We start from the raw sequence: 14914 nt of genomic DNA, 5'->3' as shown, positions 1-14914 counted from the left end.
AAGTCTGCTAGAACTGAAGCATGAATTCAGCAAAGTTGCAGGATACAAAATCAATGTTCAGAATTCAGTTGCATTCTTATACACTAACAATGAAGCAACAGAAAGACAAATAAAGAAACTGATCCCATTCACAATTGCACCAAGAAGCATAAAATACCCAGGAATAAATCTAACCAAAGGTGTAAAAGATCTGTATGCTGAAAACTATAGAAAGCTTATGAATGTAATTGAAGAAGATATAAGGAAATGGAAAGACATTCCCTGCTCATGGATTGGAAGAATAAATATTGTCAAAATTTCAATACTACCCAAAGCTATCTACACAGTCAATACAATCCCAATCAAAATTGCACCAGCATTTTTCTCAAAACTAGAACAAGCAATCCTAAAATTCATATGGAACCACAAAAGGTCCTGAATAGCCAAAGTAATTTTGAAGAAGAAGACTAAAGCAGGAGGCATCACAATCCCAGACTTTAGCCTCTACTACAAAACTGTAATCATCAAGACATCATGGTATTGGCACAAAAACAGACACATAGACCAATGGAATAGAATAGAAACCCCAGAACCAGACCCACAAACGTATGGCCAACTAATCTTTGACAAAGCAGGAAAGAACATCTAATGGAAAAAAGACAGTCTATTTAACAAATGGTGTTGGGAGAACTGGACAGCAACATGCAGAAGGTTGAGACTAGACCACTTTCTCACACCATTCACAAAAATAAACTCAAAATGGATAAAGAACCTGAATGTGAGACAGGAAACCATCAAAACCTTAGAGGAGAAAGCAGGAAAAGACCCCTCTTACCTCAGCTGTAGCAATCTCTTCCTCGACACATCCCCAAAGGCAAGGGAATTAAAAGAAAAAGTGAATTACTGGGACCTTATGAAGATAAAAAGCTTCTGCACAGTAAAGGAAACAACCAACAAAACTAAAAGGCAACCAATGGAATGGGAAAACATATTTGCAAATGACATATCGGACAAAGGGCTAGTATCCAAAATCTATAAAGAGCTCACCAAACTCCACACCCAAAAAACAAATAACCCAGTGAAGAAATGGGCAGAAAACATGAATAGACACTTCTCTAAAGAAGACATCCCGATGGCCAACAGGCACATGACAAGATGCTCAACGTCGCTCCTCATCAGGGAAATACAAATCAATACCACACTCAGATATCACCTCACGCCAGTCAGAGTGGCCAAAATGAACAAATCAGGAGATGATGGATGCTGGCGAGGATGTGGAGAAACGGGAACCCTCTTGCACTGTTGGTGGGAATGCAAACTGGTGCAGCCACTCTGGAAAACAGTGTGGAGGTTCCTCAAAAAATTAAAAATAGACCTACCTTATGACCCAGCAATAGCACTGCTAGGAATTTACCCAAGGGATACAGGAGTACTGATGCATAGGGGCACTTGTACCCCAATGTTTATAGCAGCACTCTCAACAATAGCCAAATTATAGAAAGAGCCTAAATGTCCATAAACTGATGAATGGATAAAGAAATTGTGGTTTATATACACAATGGGGTACTATGTGGCAATGAGAAAGAATGAAATATGTCCCTTTGTAGCAACGTGGATGGAACTGGAGAGTGTGATGCTAAGTGGAATAAGCCATACAGAGAAAGACAGATACCATATGTTTTCACTCTTATGTGGATCCTGAGAAACTTAACAGGAACCCATGGGGGAGAGGAAGGAAAAAAAAACAAAAAAAGCTTAGAGTGGGAGAGAGCCAAAGCATAAGAGACTGTTAAAAACAGAACAAACTGAGGGTTGATGGGGGGTGGGAGGGAGGGGAGGGTGGGTGATAGGTTTTGAGGAGGGCACCTTTTGGGATGAGCACTGGGTGTTGTATGGAAACCAACTTGACAATAAATTTCATATATTGAAAAAAAAAGAATTAAAAAAAGAAGGAACACTGAATAGGATTTTAAAGCTATAAAGTTAACCTATTTTATTAGCTTGAAAATTATTAATGTTAACATACCAACAAAAAATTTAAAAAATGTGAAAATTAGTAGGAAAAAATAAAAAAAAATAATTCCCATAAAATCCATCAAAAATTTCCTGAATGTACCTCATTGTTTCTATTCTCATATGGATATATATATTCTTTAATTTCGAAAGCAAAATAATGCAACTTGCATAAATTATATGCAATAAAATATAAAATAATATATGATTACCAATAAGAGATTGCTGAATGAAAATTTTATATACAAAGATTTTATGGAACAAGTGATCTTGATATTTTGAAGAGTGGAGGTTTGGTCAATAGCATTAAGATTTAATATATGAATGAAAGAAAACACAGAGATGATGGTTTTTAAATAAGAAACATCAATCAACGAGTTATTTCTAGGATGACAATTTGTTTTAGACCATGTGTCCTGATACACTGACGCTGCTCAAGGCGGTAGAGATTATCTCTGCACAGACGTTATTGTCAAAACCCACGTAATTTCTCAAAAGGTTAATCATAAATAACACATTAAGTTTGTACTCTAAGAAAGCCTTGACTATGGAACTAGAAACAACTTTATACCAACAAACAAATAACAATATGCCTGAGTCCTAATACTTTTCTGATCCCTTATTATGTTACATTTCCAGTATGACAATCCAATGATAATAGCTACTTTCAATATTGAGTATGAAACGTTTCTTACAGTGACATTGTGGAAACATAGCATTTTCTCAATTGCCACATCTTCTCATGCACTTCCTCAGGGCCCCCACCACTTCTTTGTTCCTTAAGCTGTAGATGAGGGGATTTAGCATGGGTGTCACTATGGTGCCAAGTACAGCTGCAATCTGATCTTGTTCAGGTGTGTGAGAAGAACTGGGTGTCATGTAAATGAAGATGGCTTGACCAAAGTAGAGACTCACTACTGTCAGGTGGGAGAAACAGGTGGAAAGTGCTTTTTTACTTCCTTTCCAAGAATTCATCTTCAGAACAGTGAGGAAGATGAGAGTGTAGGAGACCAGAATAAGAAAAAATGGGACGAGGAGAAACACAATTGTTGATACAAATTTTACCATTTCATAGACTGATATATCCACACAAGACAACCTCAGGATGGCAGGCATCTCACAAAAGTAATGATTAATTTCCCTGGAACCACAGATAGGGAAATTCATTGGGTAGATGGTGTGTATAAGGGCTGCAAGGGACCCTCCAATCCAGGCTGCAGCAGCCATCTGCAGACAGACGTTGGGATTCATGAGAATTGTGTATCTCAGGGGGTTACACACAGCCACACAGCGGTCATAGGCCATTAGGGTCAGCAAGATGCACTCAGCAAGACCAAGGGTGAGGAAGAAAAAGAGCTGAGTGGCACAGGCGAAATAGGAAATGTTCTTCCTCTCTGTGAAATAGTTGGTAACCACCTTGGGGACTGTGCTGGAGATGTAAGCCAAGTCAATGAGGGACAGCTGACTGAGCAGGAAGTACATGGGGGTGTGGAGGCAGGAGTCCAGCCAGATGAGGAGGATTAGTATGGAGTTTCCAGTAAAGGCAATAATGTAAATAAAAAGGAGGAGGAGGATGAGGAGGTAGGGATAACTGAACCAGGGAAAGAGTCCCAGGAGGATAAAGTCAGTTGAGTTTTCATTCTTCTGCTCCATGTTTTAATTTAAATGCTTTATTCAAACTGAAAAATTGGAAAAGTTATATAACAAAGGATGTGGTGCTTTGTTAAAATAATCTGTCAGTCAACATTCACTTCTCTGTACACTTACAGCTAGGACTTTAAAACAGTACATTCTCATAAAAAAGAAATTGAAAAGAAAACTGAAAAGAAAATTGAAAAGAAAATTGAAAAATTTCTACTCAGAAATTAGCAATGTTATATTCTAATTTGATTGGTTTGACTTGGCCAGATGAATATTTAGTCCCTTTGGTAATAATTACAAACCTGACCATTATGTTTCCCATATATTTAACTTTTTAATGTACTCCAACCTGTTGACATTCTTGTGTTTTTCATATTGCTTTCCTGACTGTACTGTTCTGCTCACCTCCACCCCAAAGTATCTCAAGTGTCCCTTGTGGCCATTTCACAGCTTTTCTAAAGAAATTTGAATCGCCACCGAAATGATATAGACTGTTTATTCTATTTTACATACTAACTTCCTTAATTCTTACGTTTTCAGTTTTCTTTTTAATTCTCATGTCTTACCTTCATTTTAAACTTATTTTTTCACTTGAATAATTTCCTTTGTCAATGAACAGCCTAAAAGACAGCAATCATATCTCTTGGTTAATCTTTCAGTTATTGTTCATTTCCCATTGAGTAAAAATTTCTTCAAAATACTTTTAAGGTGTTGATTAAAGTCATGCAAATAAATTTTAATTTCCCATCTTTGTAAAAGTGATGGTGACACTAATGACAAATGAAGAAATATCCTCTTTTGCTTGATGAGAAAGGTCTCATACATATTCAATTCCTGGATCAATGAGTTGATTTCCTTTGTAAACCCTGATGGTCCACATGCAATGTTTCCTCTTTGTGAAGCAATCATAATGAGAATTTTTGCTTTTATTATCAATAATATACATGAAATATTTTATTTTATATCAAATCCTACATTATTATGCTTTTCATGATTTGAGATAATGAAAAAAAATCATTGTATAATGTTCATCTGTCAATGGAAATAGAATAGTGTCATTCATGATTGGGTCATAATAAGCTTGTGGCAGAACTTTGGTCTTGGGGAAATTTTATTTTTTTTTATTTTTTTTTACATTTATTCATTCTTGAGAGACAGAGAGACAGAAAATAAGTGAGGGAGGGGCAGAGAGCTAGAAGGAGACATAGAATCTGAAGCAGGCTCCAGGCTTTGAGCTGTGAGCACAGAGCCCAACACGGGGCTGGAACCACAAAGCGTGAGATCATGACCTGAGCCCAAGTCAGACACCCAACCAAGTGAGCCACCCAGGCACCCCTGAAATTTGTTTTCTTAAGTTACCACTCTGTGCACCTCAAGATCCTGGTCTCCTCTTCCTGGGCACTATCCTTCATGATGTTTCTCTAGTTTCCTGTGTTTTTTGACATAAAGCCTTTCCCTACAGAGCTTAGTTCATTGGGAAGTGAAATAATGGGAGAATATCTTTGAAAATAATGTCTCATGGTTCCACATAATTATGTGTAAAATATGACATTATGTTTACAAGTATAACAGTGTTATTAACTATAGTATATTCAAATAAATATAGACTGGGAATGGGAAATAGATACAAACACTGTAAAATATCTTGCTTTAGGAATGATAAAACATCAAGCATTGTGCCTGGCATCTAACTGATGACTCGTTTTGTAAGTCTATGTGCTTACATGCAAGCCTCTTTTAAGTGTATATTAATAATTTTGCACATTAGCAAATTAGGTCTACGATATATTGTATATTGAAAATATTGTAATGTTTTATATTAATCACATACGATTACATTCTCTTAGATTTAGGAATGTGGAGTAAAAGTGATTTTTGTGATTTTGTTAGGAAGACCTTAGTTCTACCAATATCTTTGTGACTTGGAAATGAATGAATACCTCTAGGATGTAATTATTTCAAATGCTAAAGGAAACGTTAACTTACCTGATTTATAAGGGCGGCACTTGCCTTCTTCAAAATTATAATTAGACAATATGTATCGATAAAAATCATTGAGCACACACTTTATTACACTGAAACAATGATTCAACAATAAACTATACATTTAGCTAGATACAGACTCTGACTAAATAATGCACAAGCAGTATATTATAAAAATTTTTGAAAAATATTTTTTTTTCAACATATATGTTTTGTCTTCAAGTGGTCAATAGATTTACCATGATTTACTCAAGAAATAAAGAAAAACAAATTTAATTTTGTTTCTCTTAAAGTAATGTCATTCTTTTATTTTCTTCTAAGGAAAGTCACATTTCCTTTCAATTTCTAGAAAGTCTTAACTTTCTCCATCACATAAGATTTGAAACTAAGTGATTAACAATCAAAGCATCACTAAAAAGATATTTGTATGAATGGCAAAACACAGATCCTATTTGAGAGATGTGAGCAGATTGCTCTCATCTGTAACTCATCCTGTCCTTAATAAATATCCTTAAACTCTACAGTGCTCCTCACAAGCTAAGTCGCAGTAATTGCAAAATATTTGCTGCTGGAGTACATGGAGTATATTGGAGGACATACTAACACCGATGGCAGTATATTGGAGGACATACTAACACCGATGACCCTTATAAGAACAGTAGTTCACACTTATGGAAGACAATAAATTCCAGAGTAGTTTGCATACATTAACCTATTGACTGCTTGTAAGGACCCTATGTGCAATCTTGAGCAACTGGGGCAGACAAAAATGGTGCAATGTGTTCTTACTGTGTCTTTTGTCAGGCAGTGGCCGAACAAAATGAGACAGAGACCTTTCCCTACAGATCCTCCCTCCCTGAAGACACTGAATTTTTCATTTAAGGACTCACTGTGAGAAGCAGACTCCATTTTCATGCAATCCAAATTTATCTGCTTTTGCTTTACAAAGGTCCTTTGGTATGGAGGCTGGGTAGAAAAACAGAGTTAACTACCTGCCTAGAAGGAAATTATTTTATTAATAGGCAAAAACATTCTCCTACCCCTGCCTTCAGCCCCATAGTTACTGCCGCCCGGTGTACTTCCAGTAACTGTTGTCATTTCCTTGTGCCCTGTCACTCTTTTACATTAAATTAGTCGATACCTGTCTTGACTGAAATTTCTGAAATTTCAAACTCCCTGAAAGAGGACTAATTACATTTCTGCTACACACCTGGTTTAGGTCTGAGATCAGCATGTGAGAAGTCAATATCATCTTCTGTGTTTCATCAAGTTCTGTATCTTTTGTGTACCTCAAAATGGGGAAGACATGAAAAGTGTCTCATGGGAATTTGTCTCCAGACTTTAATTAATTGTAAGCTCAGAATAAGTGCAGGGCTCTAAGAAGACTCTTATGAAAGATAATTACTGCCCAGTATTCTATGCTTTTTCTTGAAAAATGATACTGTTGGGTTTTGATTATCTCTACGGAAATAGAAACATCAAAGAAATTCCATATTGAAAATATGAGAGCAAACTATTTGGATGACTTTTAAGTCAATGGGGGAGGAAAAACATTTTTTTTTCGAGGGAAACTTTTTTGTGTGTCAAACTTTTTATTTTTATATTTTTAATATGAAATTTATTGTCAAATTGGTTTCCCTAAAACACCCAGTGCTCATTCCAACAGGTGTCCTTCTCAATACCCATCACCCACCCTCCCCTCCCTCCCACCCCCCATCAACTCTCAGTTTGTTCTCAGTTTTTAAGAGTCTCTTAAGTTTTGGCTCCCTCCCTCTCTAACCTTTTTTTTTTTCTTCCCCTCCCCCATGGTCTTCTATTAAGTTTCTCAGGATCCACATAGGAGTGAAAACATATGGTATCTGTCTTTCTCTGTATGGCTTATTTCACTTAGCATAACACTCTCCAGTTCCATCCACGTTGCTACAAAAGGCCATATTTCATTCTTTATATTTGCCACATAGTATTCCCTTGTGTACATAAACCACAATTTCTTTATCCATTCATCAGTTGATGAACATTTAGGCTCTTTCCATAGTTTGGCTATTGTTCAAAGTGCTGCTATAAACATTGGGGTACAAGTGCCCCTATGCATAGGCACTCCTGTCTCCCTTGGGTAAATTCCTAGCAGTTTTATTGATGGGTCATAGGGTAGATCTATTTTTAATTTTTTGAGGAACCTCCACACTGTTTTCCAGAGTGGCTGCACCAGTTTGCATTCCCACCAACAGTGCAAGAGGGTTCCCATTTCTCCACATCCTCTCCAGCATCTATAGTCTCCTGATTTGTTCATTTTAGCCACTCTGACTGGCATGAGGTGGTATCTCAGTGTGGTTTTGATTTGTATTTCCCTGATGAGTAGTGACGTTGAGAATCTTTTCAGGTGCCTGTTGGCCATCTGAATGTCTTCTTTAGAGAAGTGTCTATTCATGTCTTCTGCCCATTTCTTCACTGGATTATTTGTTTTTCCGGTGTGGAGTTTGGTGAATTCTTTATAGATTTTGGATACTAGCCCTTTATCCAATATGTCATTTGCAAATATCTTTTCCCATTCCATTGGTTGCCTTTTAGTTTTGTTGGTTGTTTCCTTTGCAGTGCAGAAGCTTTTGATCTTCATGGGGTCCCAATATTTCATTTTGTATTTTAATTCCCTTGACTTTGGAAATGTGTCAAGTAATAAATTGCTGCGGCTGAGGTCAGAGAGGTCTTTTCCTGCTTTCTCCTCTATGGTTTTGATGGTTTCCTGTCTCATTCAGGTCCTTCATTCATTTTGAGTTTATTTTTGTGAATGGTGTAAGAAAGTGGTCTAGTTTCATTCTTCTGTATGTTGCTGTCCAGTTCTCCCAGCACCGTTTGTTAAATAGACTGTCTTTTTTCCATTGGATATTCTTTCCTGCTTTGTCAAAGATTAGTTGGCCATACTTTTGTGGGGCCAATTCTTGGGTTTCTATTCTATTTCATTGGTCTATGTGTCTGTTTTTGTGCCAATACCATGCTGTCTTGATTACAGCTTTGTAGGAGAGGCTAAAGTCTGGGATTGTGATACCTTTGGTTTTCTCCTTCAATATTATTTTGGCTATTTGAGGTCTTTTGTGATTCCATACAAATTTTAGGATTGCTTGTCCTAGACTGAAGAAGAATGCTGGTGCAATTTTGATTGGGATTGCATTGAATGTGTAGATTGCTTTGGGTGGTATTGACATTTGAAAAATATGTATTCTTCCAATCCATGAGCACAGAATGTTTTTCCATTTCTTTGTATCCTCTTCAATTTCCTTCATAAGGTTTCTATAGTTTTCAGCATACAGATCTTTTATATATTTGGTTAGGTTTATTCCTAGGTATTTTACGATTATTGGTGCAAATGTGAATGAGATCAGTTTCTTTATTTGTCTTTCTGTTGCTTCATTTTTTGGTGTATAAAAATACAACTGATTTCTGTACATTAATTTTGTATCCTGTGACTTTGCTGAATTCATCTATCAGTTCTAGCAGACTTTTGGTGGAATCTATCGGGTTGTCCATGCATAATATGTCATCTACAAAAAGTGAAAGCTTAACTTCATCATTGCCAATTTTCATGCCTTGATTTTCTTCCGTTGTCTTATTGCTGATGTTAGAACTTCCAACACTATGTTAAACAACAGAGGTGAGGGTGGACATCCCTGTCTTGTTCCTGATCTCACAGGGAAAGCTCTAAGTTTTTCTCTATTGAGAATGATGTTATCTTTTCATAAATGGCTTTTATGAAGTTTAAAGTTGTTCCTTCTATCCTGACTTTCTCAAGGGTTTTAATGAAGAAAGGATGCTGTACTTTGTCAAATGCTTTTTCCACATCGATTGACAGGATCATATGGTTCTTATCTTTCCTTTTATTAATGTGATGTATCACATTGTTTGATTTGTGAATGTTGAACCTGCCCTGCAGCCCAGGAATGAATCTCACTTGATTATGGTGAATAATTCTTTTTATATGCTGTTGAATTCAATTTACTAGTATCTTGTTGAGAATTTTTCCATCCGTATTCATCAGGGATATTGGCCTGTACTTCTCTTTTTTTTTGCTGGGTCTCTGTCTGGTTTGGGAATCAAAGTAATGCTCCCTTCATAGAATGAGTCTGGAAGTTTTCCTTCCCTTTCTATTTTTTGAAAAGCTTGAGAAGGATAGGTATTATCTCTGCCTTAAATGTCTAGTAGAATTCCTCAGGGAAGCCATCTTGTACTGGACTCTTATTTGTTGGGAGATTTTTGATAACTGATTCAATTTCTTCACTGGTTATGGGTCTGTTCAAATTTTCTATTTCATTCTGTTTGAGTTTTGGTAGTGTGTGGGTGTTTACGAATTTGTCCATTTCTTCCAGATTATAAAGTTTGTTGGCATATAATTTTTCACAGTATTCCCTGATAATTGCTTGTATATATGAGGGAGTGGTTGAAATAAATTCCACTTTAATTCATGATTTTATCTATTTGGGTCATCTCCATTTTCTTTTTGAGAAGCCTGGCTAGAGGTTTATCAAATTTGTTTATTTTTTTCAAAAAACCAACTCTTGGTTTCATTGATCTGCTCTACAGTTCTTTTCAGAGTCTATATTGTTTATTTCTGCTCTGATCTTTATTATTTCTCTTCTTCTCCTGGATTTAGGGTGTCTTTGTTGTTCTGCTTCTATTTCCTTTAGGTGTGCTGTTAGATTTTGTATTTGGGACTTTTCTTGTTTCTTGAGATAGGCCTGGATTGCCTTGTATTTTCCTCTCAGGACTGCCTTCGCTGCATCCCAAAGCGTTTGGATTGTTGTATTTTCATTTTCATTTGTTTCCATGTAATTTTTAATTTCTTCTCTAATTGCCTGGTTGACCCATTCATTCTTTAGGAAGATGTTCTATAACCTCCATGCTTTTGGAGGTTTTGCATATTTTTACTTGTTGTTGATTTCAAGCTTCAGAGCATTGTGATCTGAAAGTGTGCATGGTATGATATCAATTATTTTATATTTATGAAGGGCTGTTTTTTGACCTTATATGTGATATATCTTGGAGAATGTTTCATATGCACTTGAGAAGAAAGTGTATTCTGTTGCTTTTGGATGCAGAGCTCTGTCATGTCCATCTGGTCCAATGTATCATTCAAGGCCATTGTTTTTTTATTGATTCTCCATCCAGATGATGTATGTGTTGTTGTAAGTGGAGTATTAACGTCCCCTGCAATTACCACAATCTTATCAATAAGGTTGCTTACGTTTGTGATTAATTGTTGTATATATTTGGGTGGTCTGAATTCGGTGCATAGACCTTTATAATTGTCAGCTCTTCCTGATGGATAGACCCTGTAATTATTATATAATGCCCCTCTTCATCTCTTGTTACAGCCTTTAAGTTAAATTCTAGTTTGTCTGATATAAGTATGGCTACTCCAGCTTTCTTGTGACTTCCAGGAGCATGATAGATAGTTCTCCATCCCGTCACTTTCAATCTGAAGGTGTCCTCAGGTCTAAAATGAGTCTCTTGTAGACAGCAAATAGATGGGTCTTGTTTTTTTATCCATTCTGATACCCTATATCTTTTGGTTGGTGCAGTTAGTCCATTTACATTCAGTGTTATTATTCAAAGATATGGGTTTAGAGACATAGTGGTATCTGTAGGTTCATGCTTGTAGTGGTGTCTCTGGTACTTTGTGTTTCTTGCAACATTTCATTCACAGAATCCCCCTTAGGATCTCTTGTAGGGCTGGTTTAGTGGTGATTAATTCCTTCAGTTTTTGTTTGTTTGGAAAAAGCTTTATCTCTCCTTGTATTTTGAATGACAGGTTTGCTGGATAAACGATTCTTGGCTGCATATTTTTCCTGTTCATCACATGAAGATTTCCTTCCATTCCTTTCTGTCCTGCCAAGTTTTAGTAGACAGGTCTGCTACTACCCTTATGCTTCTACCTGTGTATGTTAAGGCCCATTTATCCCTGGCTGCTTTCAGAATTCTGCCTTTATCCTTGTATTTTTCCAGTTTCACTATATGCCCTTCAGAAGATTGATTCAAGTTATGTCTGAAGGGAGTTCTCTGTGTGTCTTGGGTTTCAATGCCTATTTCCTTCCCCAGACCAGGGAAGTTGTCAGCTATGACTTTTTCAAGTATACCGTCAGACCCTTTCTCTCTCATCTTTGTCTGGAATTCCTGTGATATGGATATTGTTCCATTTATCTGCATCACTTAGTTCTCTAATTCTCTCGTACTCCTGGATTTTTTTTAATCTCTCTTTTTCTCAGCTTCCTCTTTTTCCATAATTTTTCTTCTAATTCACCTATTCTCTCCCCTGCCTCTTCAATCCTCACTGTGCCCACCTCCATTTTTTTTGCACCTTATTTATAGCATTTTTTAAATTCATCACGACTATTTCTGAGTCCCTTGATCTCCGTGGCATTAGATTCTCTGCTGTCCTCTATGCTTTTTTTCAAGCCCAGCAATTAATTTTAGGACTATTATTATAAATTCTTGTTCAGTTATATTGCTTAAATCAGTTTGGATCAATTTGTTAGCTGTTGCTATTTCCTGGAATTTCTTTTGAGGAGAATTCTTGTGTTTCATCACTTTGGCTAATTCTCTGTCCCTTATGGGTTTTAAGCGCTTGTTGTGTGCTCTGCACCTGTGAGTGCTGCTATATTAAAGGAGGGTCATACACTATCCAGGGCTTGGCCCTTCAGGGGGTGTTTTTTTCAGAGATTGTTACTTGCTGTCTGTTGTTGTGACTTTTGTTATTTTATTACCCAACTCATAGTGATATTTTGGACCCTCCACCAGATGTGCTTTGATTTATTCCTTGGAGTAGCCCAGATGATCAGCCCCCCCTTAGAACAAGTCAACCCTCCTATGGGGGATTCGATATCCTGCAGAGCCCCTTGAGCTTACTGCTCTCTCACTGCCTCAAAGGGTCATATGTACTTCTCAGATCCTCTGCACCTTTGCTTTTTGAACTTTCAGACTTTGAAACTTTCTTTTTCTGGACTGGATCGTGAAACTGACTGGGACTGGACAGGGTCTGACTTAGAACAAGACTGGGTTCAAGGTTGGACTGAGTCCTACAAAGAAACCAGACTGGTCCAAGTTCAGGCAGAAACTGGCTTACAAACTGGACCAGATTCAGGAGTCTAACATAGAAACTGGCTATAGATTTTGGATACTAACCTTTGATCCAATATGTAATTTTCAAATATCTTCTCCTATTTCATACGTTGCCATTTAGTTTTGTTGATTGCTTACTTCTCTGTGCAGAAGAAATTTTATCTTTAAGAGGACCAAATAGTACATTTTTGCTTTTGTTTCCCTTGCCATTTTATTAACTTTGTAATTTAACTTTATTTTTTTATTTTTTAAAATTTACATCCAAATTAGTTAGTATATAGTGAAGCAATGATTTCAGTAGATTCCTTAATGCCCCTTACCCATTTAGCCCATCCCCCCTCCCACAACCCCTCCAGCAACCCTCAGTTTGTTCTCCGTATTTATGAGTCTCTTCTGTTTTGTCCCCCTCCCTGTTTTTATATTATTTTTGTTTCCTTTCCCTTATGTTCATCTGTTTTGTCTCTTAAATTCCTCATATGAGTGAAGTCATATGATTTTTGTCTTTCTCTGACTGACTAATTTCACTTAGCATTATACCCTCCAGTTCCATCCACGTAGTTGCAAATGGCAAGATTTCATTCTTTTTGATTGCTGAGTAATACTCCATTGTATATATATGCCACTTCTTCTTTATCCATTCACCCATCAATGGACTTTTGGGCTCTTTCCATACTTTGGCTATTGTTGATAGTGCTACTATTAACATGGGGGTGCATGTGTACCTTCAAAAGAGCACACCTGTATCCCATAGATAAATGCCTAGTAATGCAATTGCTGGGTCATAGGGTAGTTCTATTTTCAGTTTTTTGAGGAATCTTCATACTGTTTTCCAGAGTGACTGCACCAGCTTGCATTCCAACAAACAATGCAAAAGAGATCCTCTCTCTCTGCATCATTGCCAACATCTGTTGTGGCCTGAGTTGTTAATGATAGCCATTGTGACAGGTGTAAGGTGGTATCTCATTGTGGTTTTGATTTGTGTTTCCCTGATGATGAGTGACGTTGAGCATTTTTTCATGTGTCAGTTGGCCATCTGGATGTCTTGGAGAAGTGTCTATTCATGTCTTTTGCCCATTTCTTCATTGGATTATTTGTTTTTTGGGTGTTGAGTTTGATAAATTCTTCATAGATTTTGGATACTAACCCTTTATCTGATATGTCATTTGCAAATATCTTCTCCCATTCTGTCGGCTACCTTTTAGTTTTGCTGGTTGTTTCCTTTGCTGTGCAGAAGCTTTTTATTTTGATGAGGTCCCAGTAGTTCATTTTTGCTTTTGTTTCCCTTGCCTCTGGAGACGTGTTAAGAAATTGTTGCAGGCAAGATCAAAGAGGTTTTTGCCTTCTTTCTCCTCGAGGATTTTGATGGCTTCCTGTCTTACACTGAGGTCTTTCATCCACCTTGAGTTTATTTTTGTATATGGTGTATGAAAGTGGTCCAGGTTCATTCTTGTGCATGTTACTGTCCAGTTTTCCCAGCACCACTTGCTGCAGAGACTGTCTTTATTCCATTGGATATTCTTTCCTGATTTGTCAAAGATTAGTTGACCATATGTTTTTGGGTCCGTTTCTGGGTTCTCTATTCTGTTCCATTAATCTGAGTGTCTGTTCTTGTGCCGGTACCATTCTGTCTTGATAATTACAGCTTTGTAGTATAGCTTGAAGTCTAGGATTGTGATGCCTCCTCCTTTGGTTTTCTTTTTCAATTTTGCTTTGGCTATTGGGGGTCTTTTCTGGTTCCATACAAATTTTAGGATTATTTTTTCTAGCTCTGTGAAGAATGCTGGTGTTACTTTGATGGGGATTGCATTGAATATGTGGATTCCTTTGGATAGTATCGACATTTTAACAATATTTGTTCTTCCTATCCAGGAACATGGAATCGTTTTTTCCATTTCTTTGTGTCTCCGTCAATTTCTTTCATAAGTTTTCTATAGTTTTCAACGTATATATTTTTCACCTCTTTGGTTAGATTTATTCCTTGGTATTTGGGGTTTTGGTGCAACTGTAAATGGGATCGATTCCTTGATTTCTCTTTCTGTCACTTCATTGTGTATAGGAATGCAACCAATTTCTGTGCATTGATTTTATATCCTGCAACTTTGTTGAATTCATGAATCAGTTCTAGCAGGTTTTGGTGGAATCTTTTGCATTTTCCATATAGAGTATCATGTCATCTGTGAAGAGTGAATGT

At 36.9% G+C, this 14914-nt stretch overlaps 1 protein-coding gene across 1 annotated transcript; it reads right to left on the bottom strand.

Moving 5' to 3' along the window:
• Positions 1-2715: 2715 nt before the first annotated feature.
• On the bottom strand, positions 2716-3645 carry LOC122229560 (olfactory receptor 2T2-like). Its single transcript, XM_042954812.1, has one exon. The coding sequence runs from the start codon at positions 3643-3645 to the stop codon at positions 2716-2718; it is 930 nt and encodes a 309-aa protein (XP_042810746.1).
• Between the last annotated feature and the right edge of the window lie 11269 nt (positions 3646-14914).

This window comes from Panthera leo, chromosome A1 (assembly GCF_018350215.1).
Source record: "Panthera leo isolate Ple1 chromosome A1, P.leo_Ple1_pat1.1, whole genome shotgun sequence".
NCBI lineage: Eukaryota > Metazoa > Chordata > Mammalia > Carnivora > Felidae > Panthera > Panthera leo.
Note: the sequence above shows the minus strand (reverse complement) of the source record. Positions and strands in the feature narration are given on the sequence as shown.

Bases quoted from the DNA above. Each gene is read 5' to 3' on its own strand.
- LOC122229560 (XM_042954812.1), bottom strand. From the start codon at position 3,645: ATGGAGCAGAAGAATGAAAACTCAACTGACTTTATCCTCCTGGGACTC.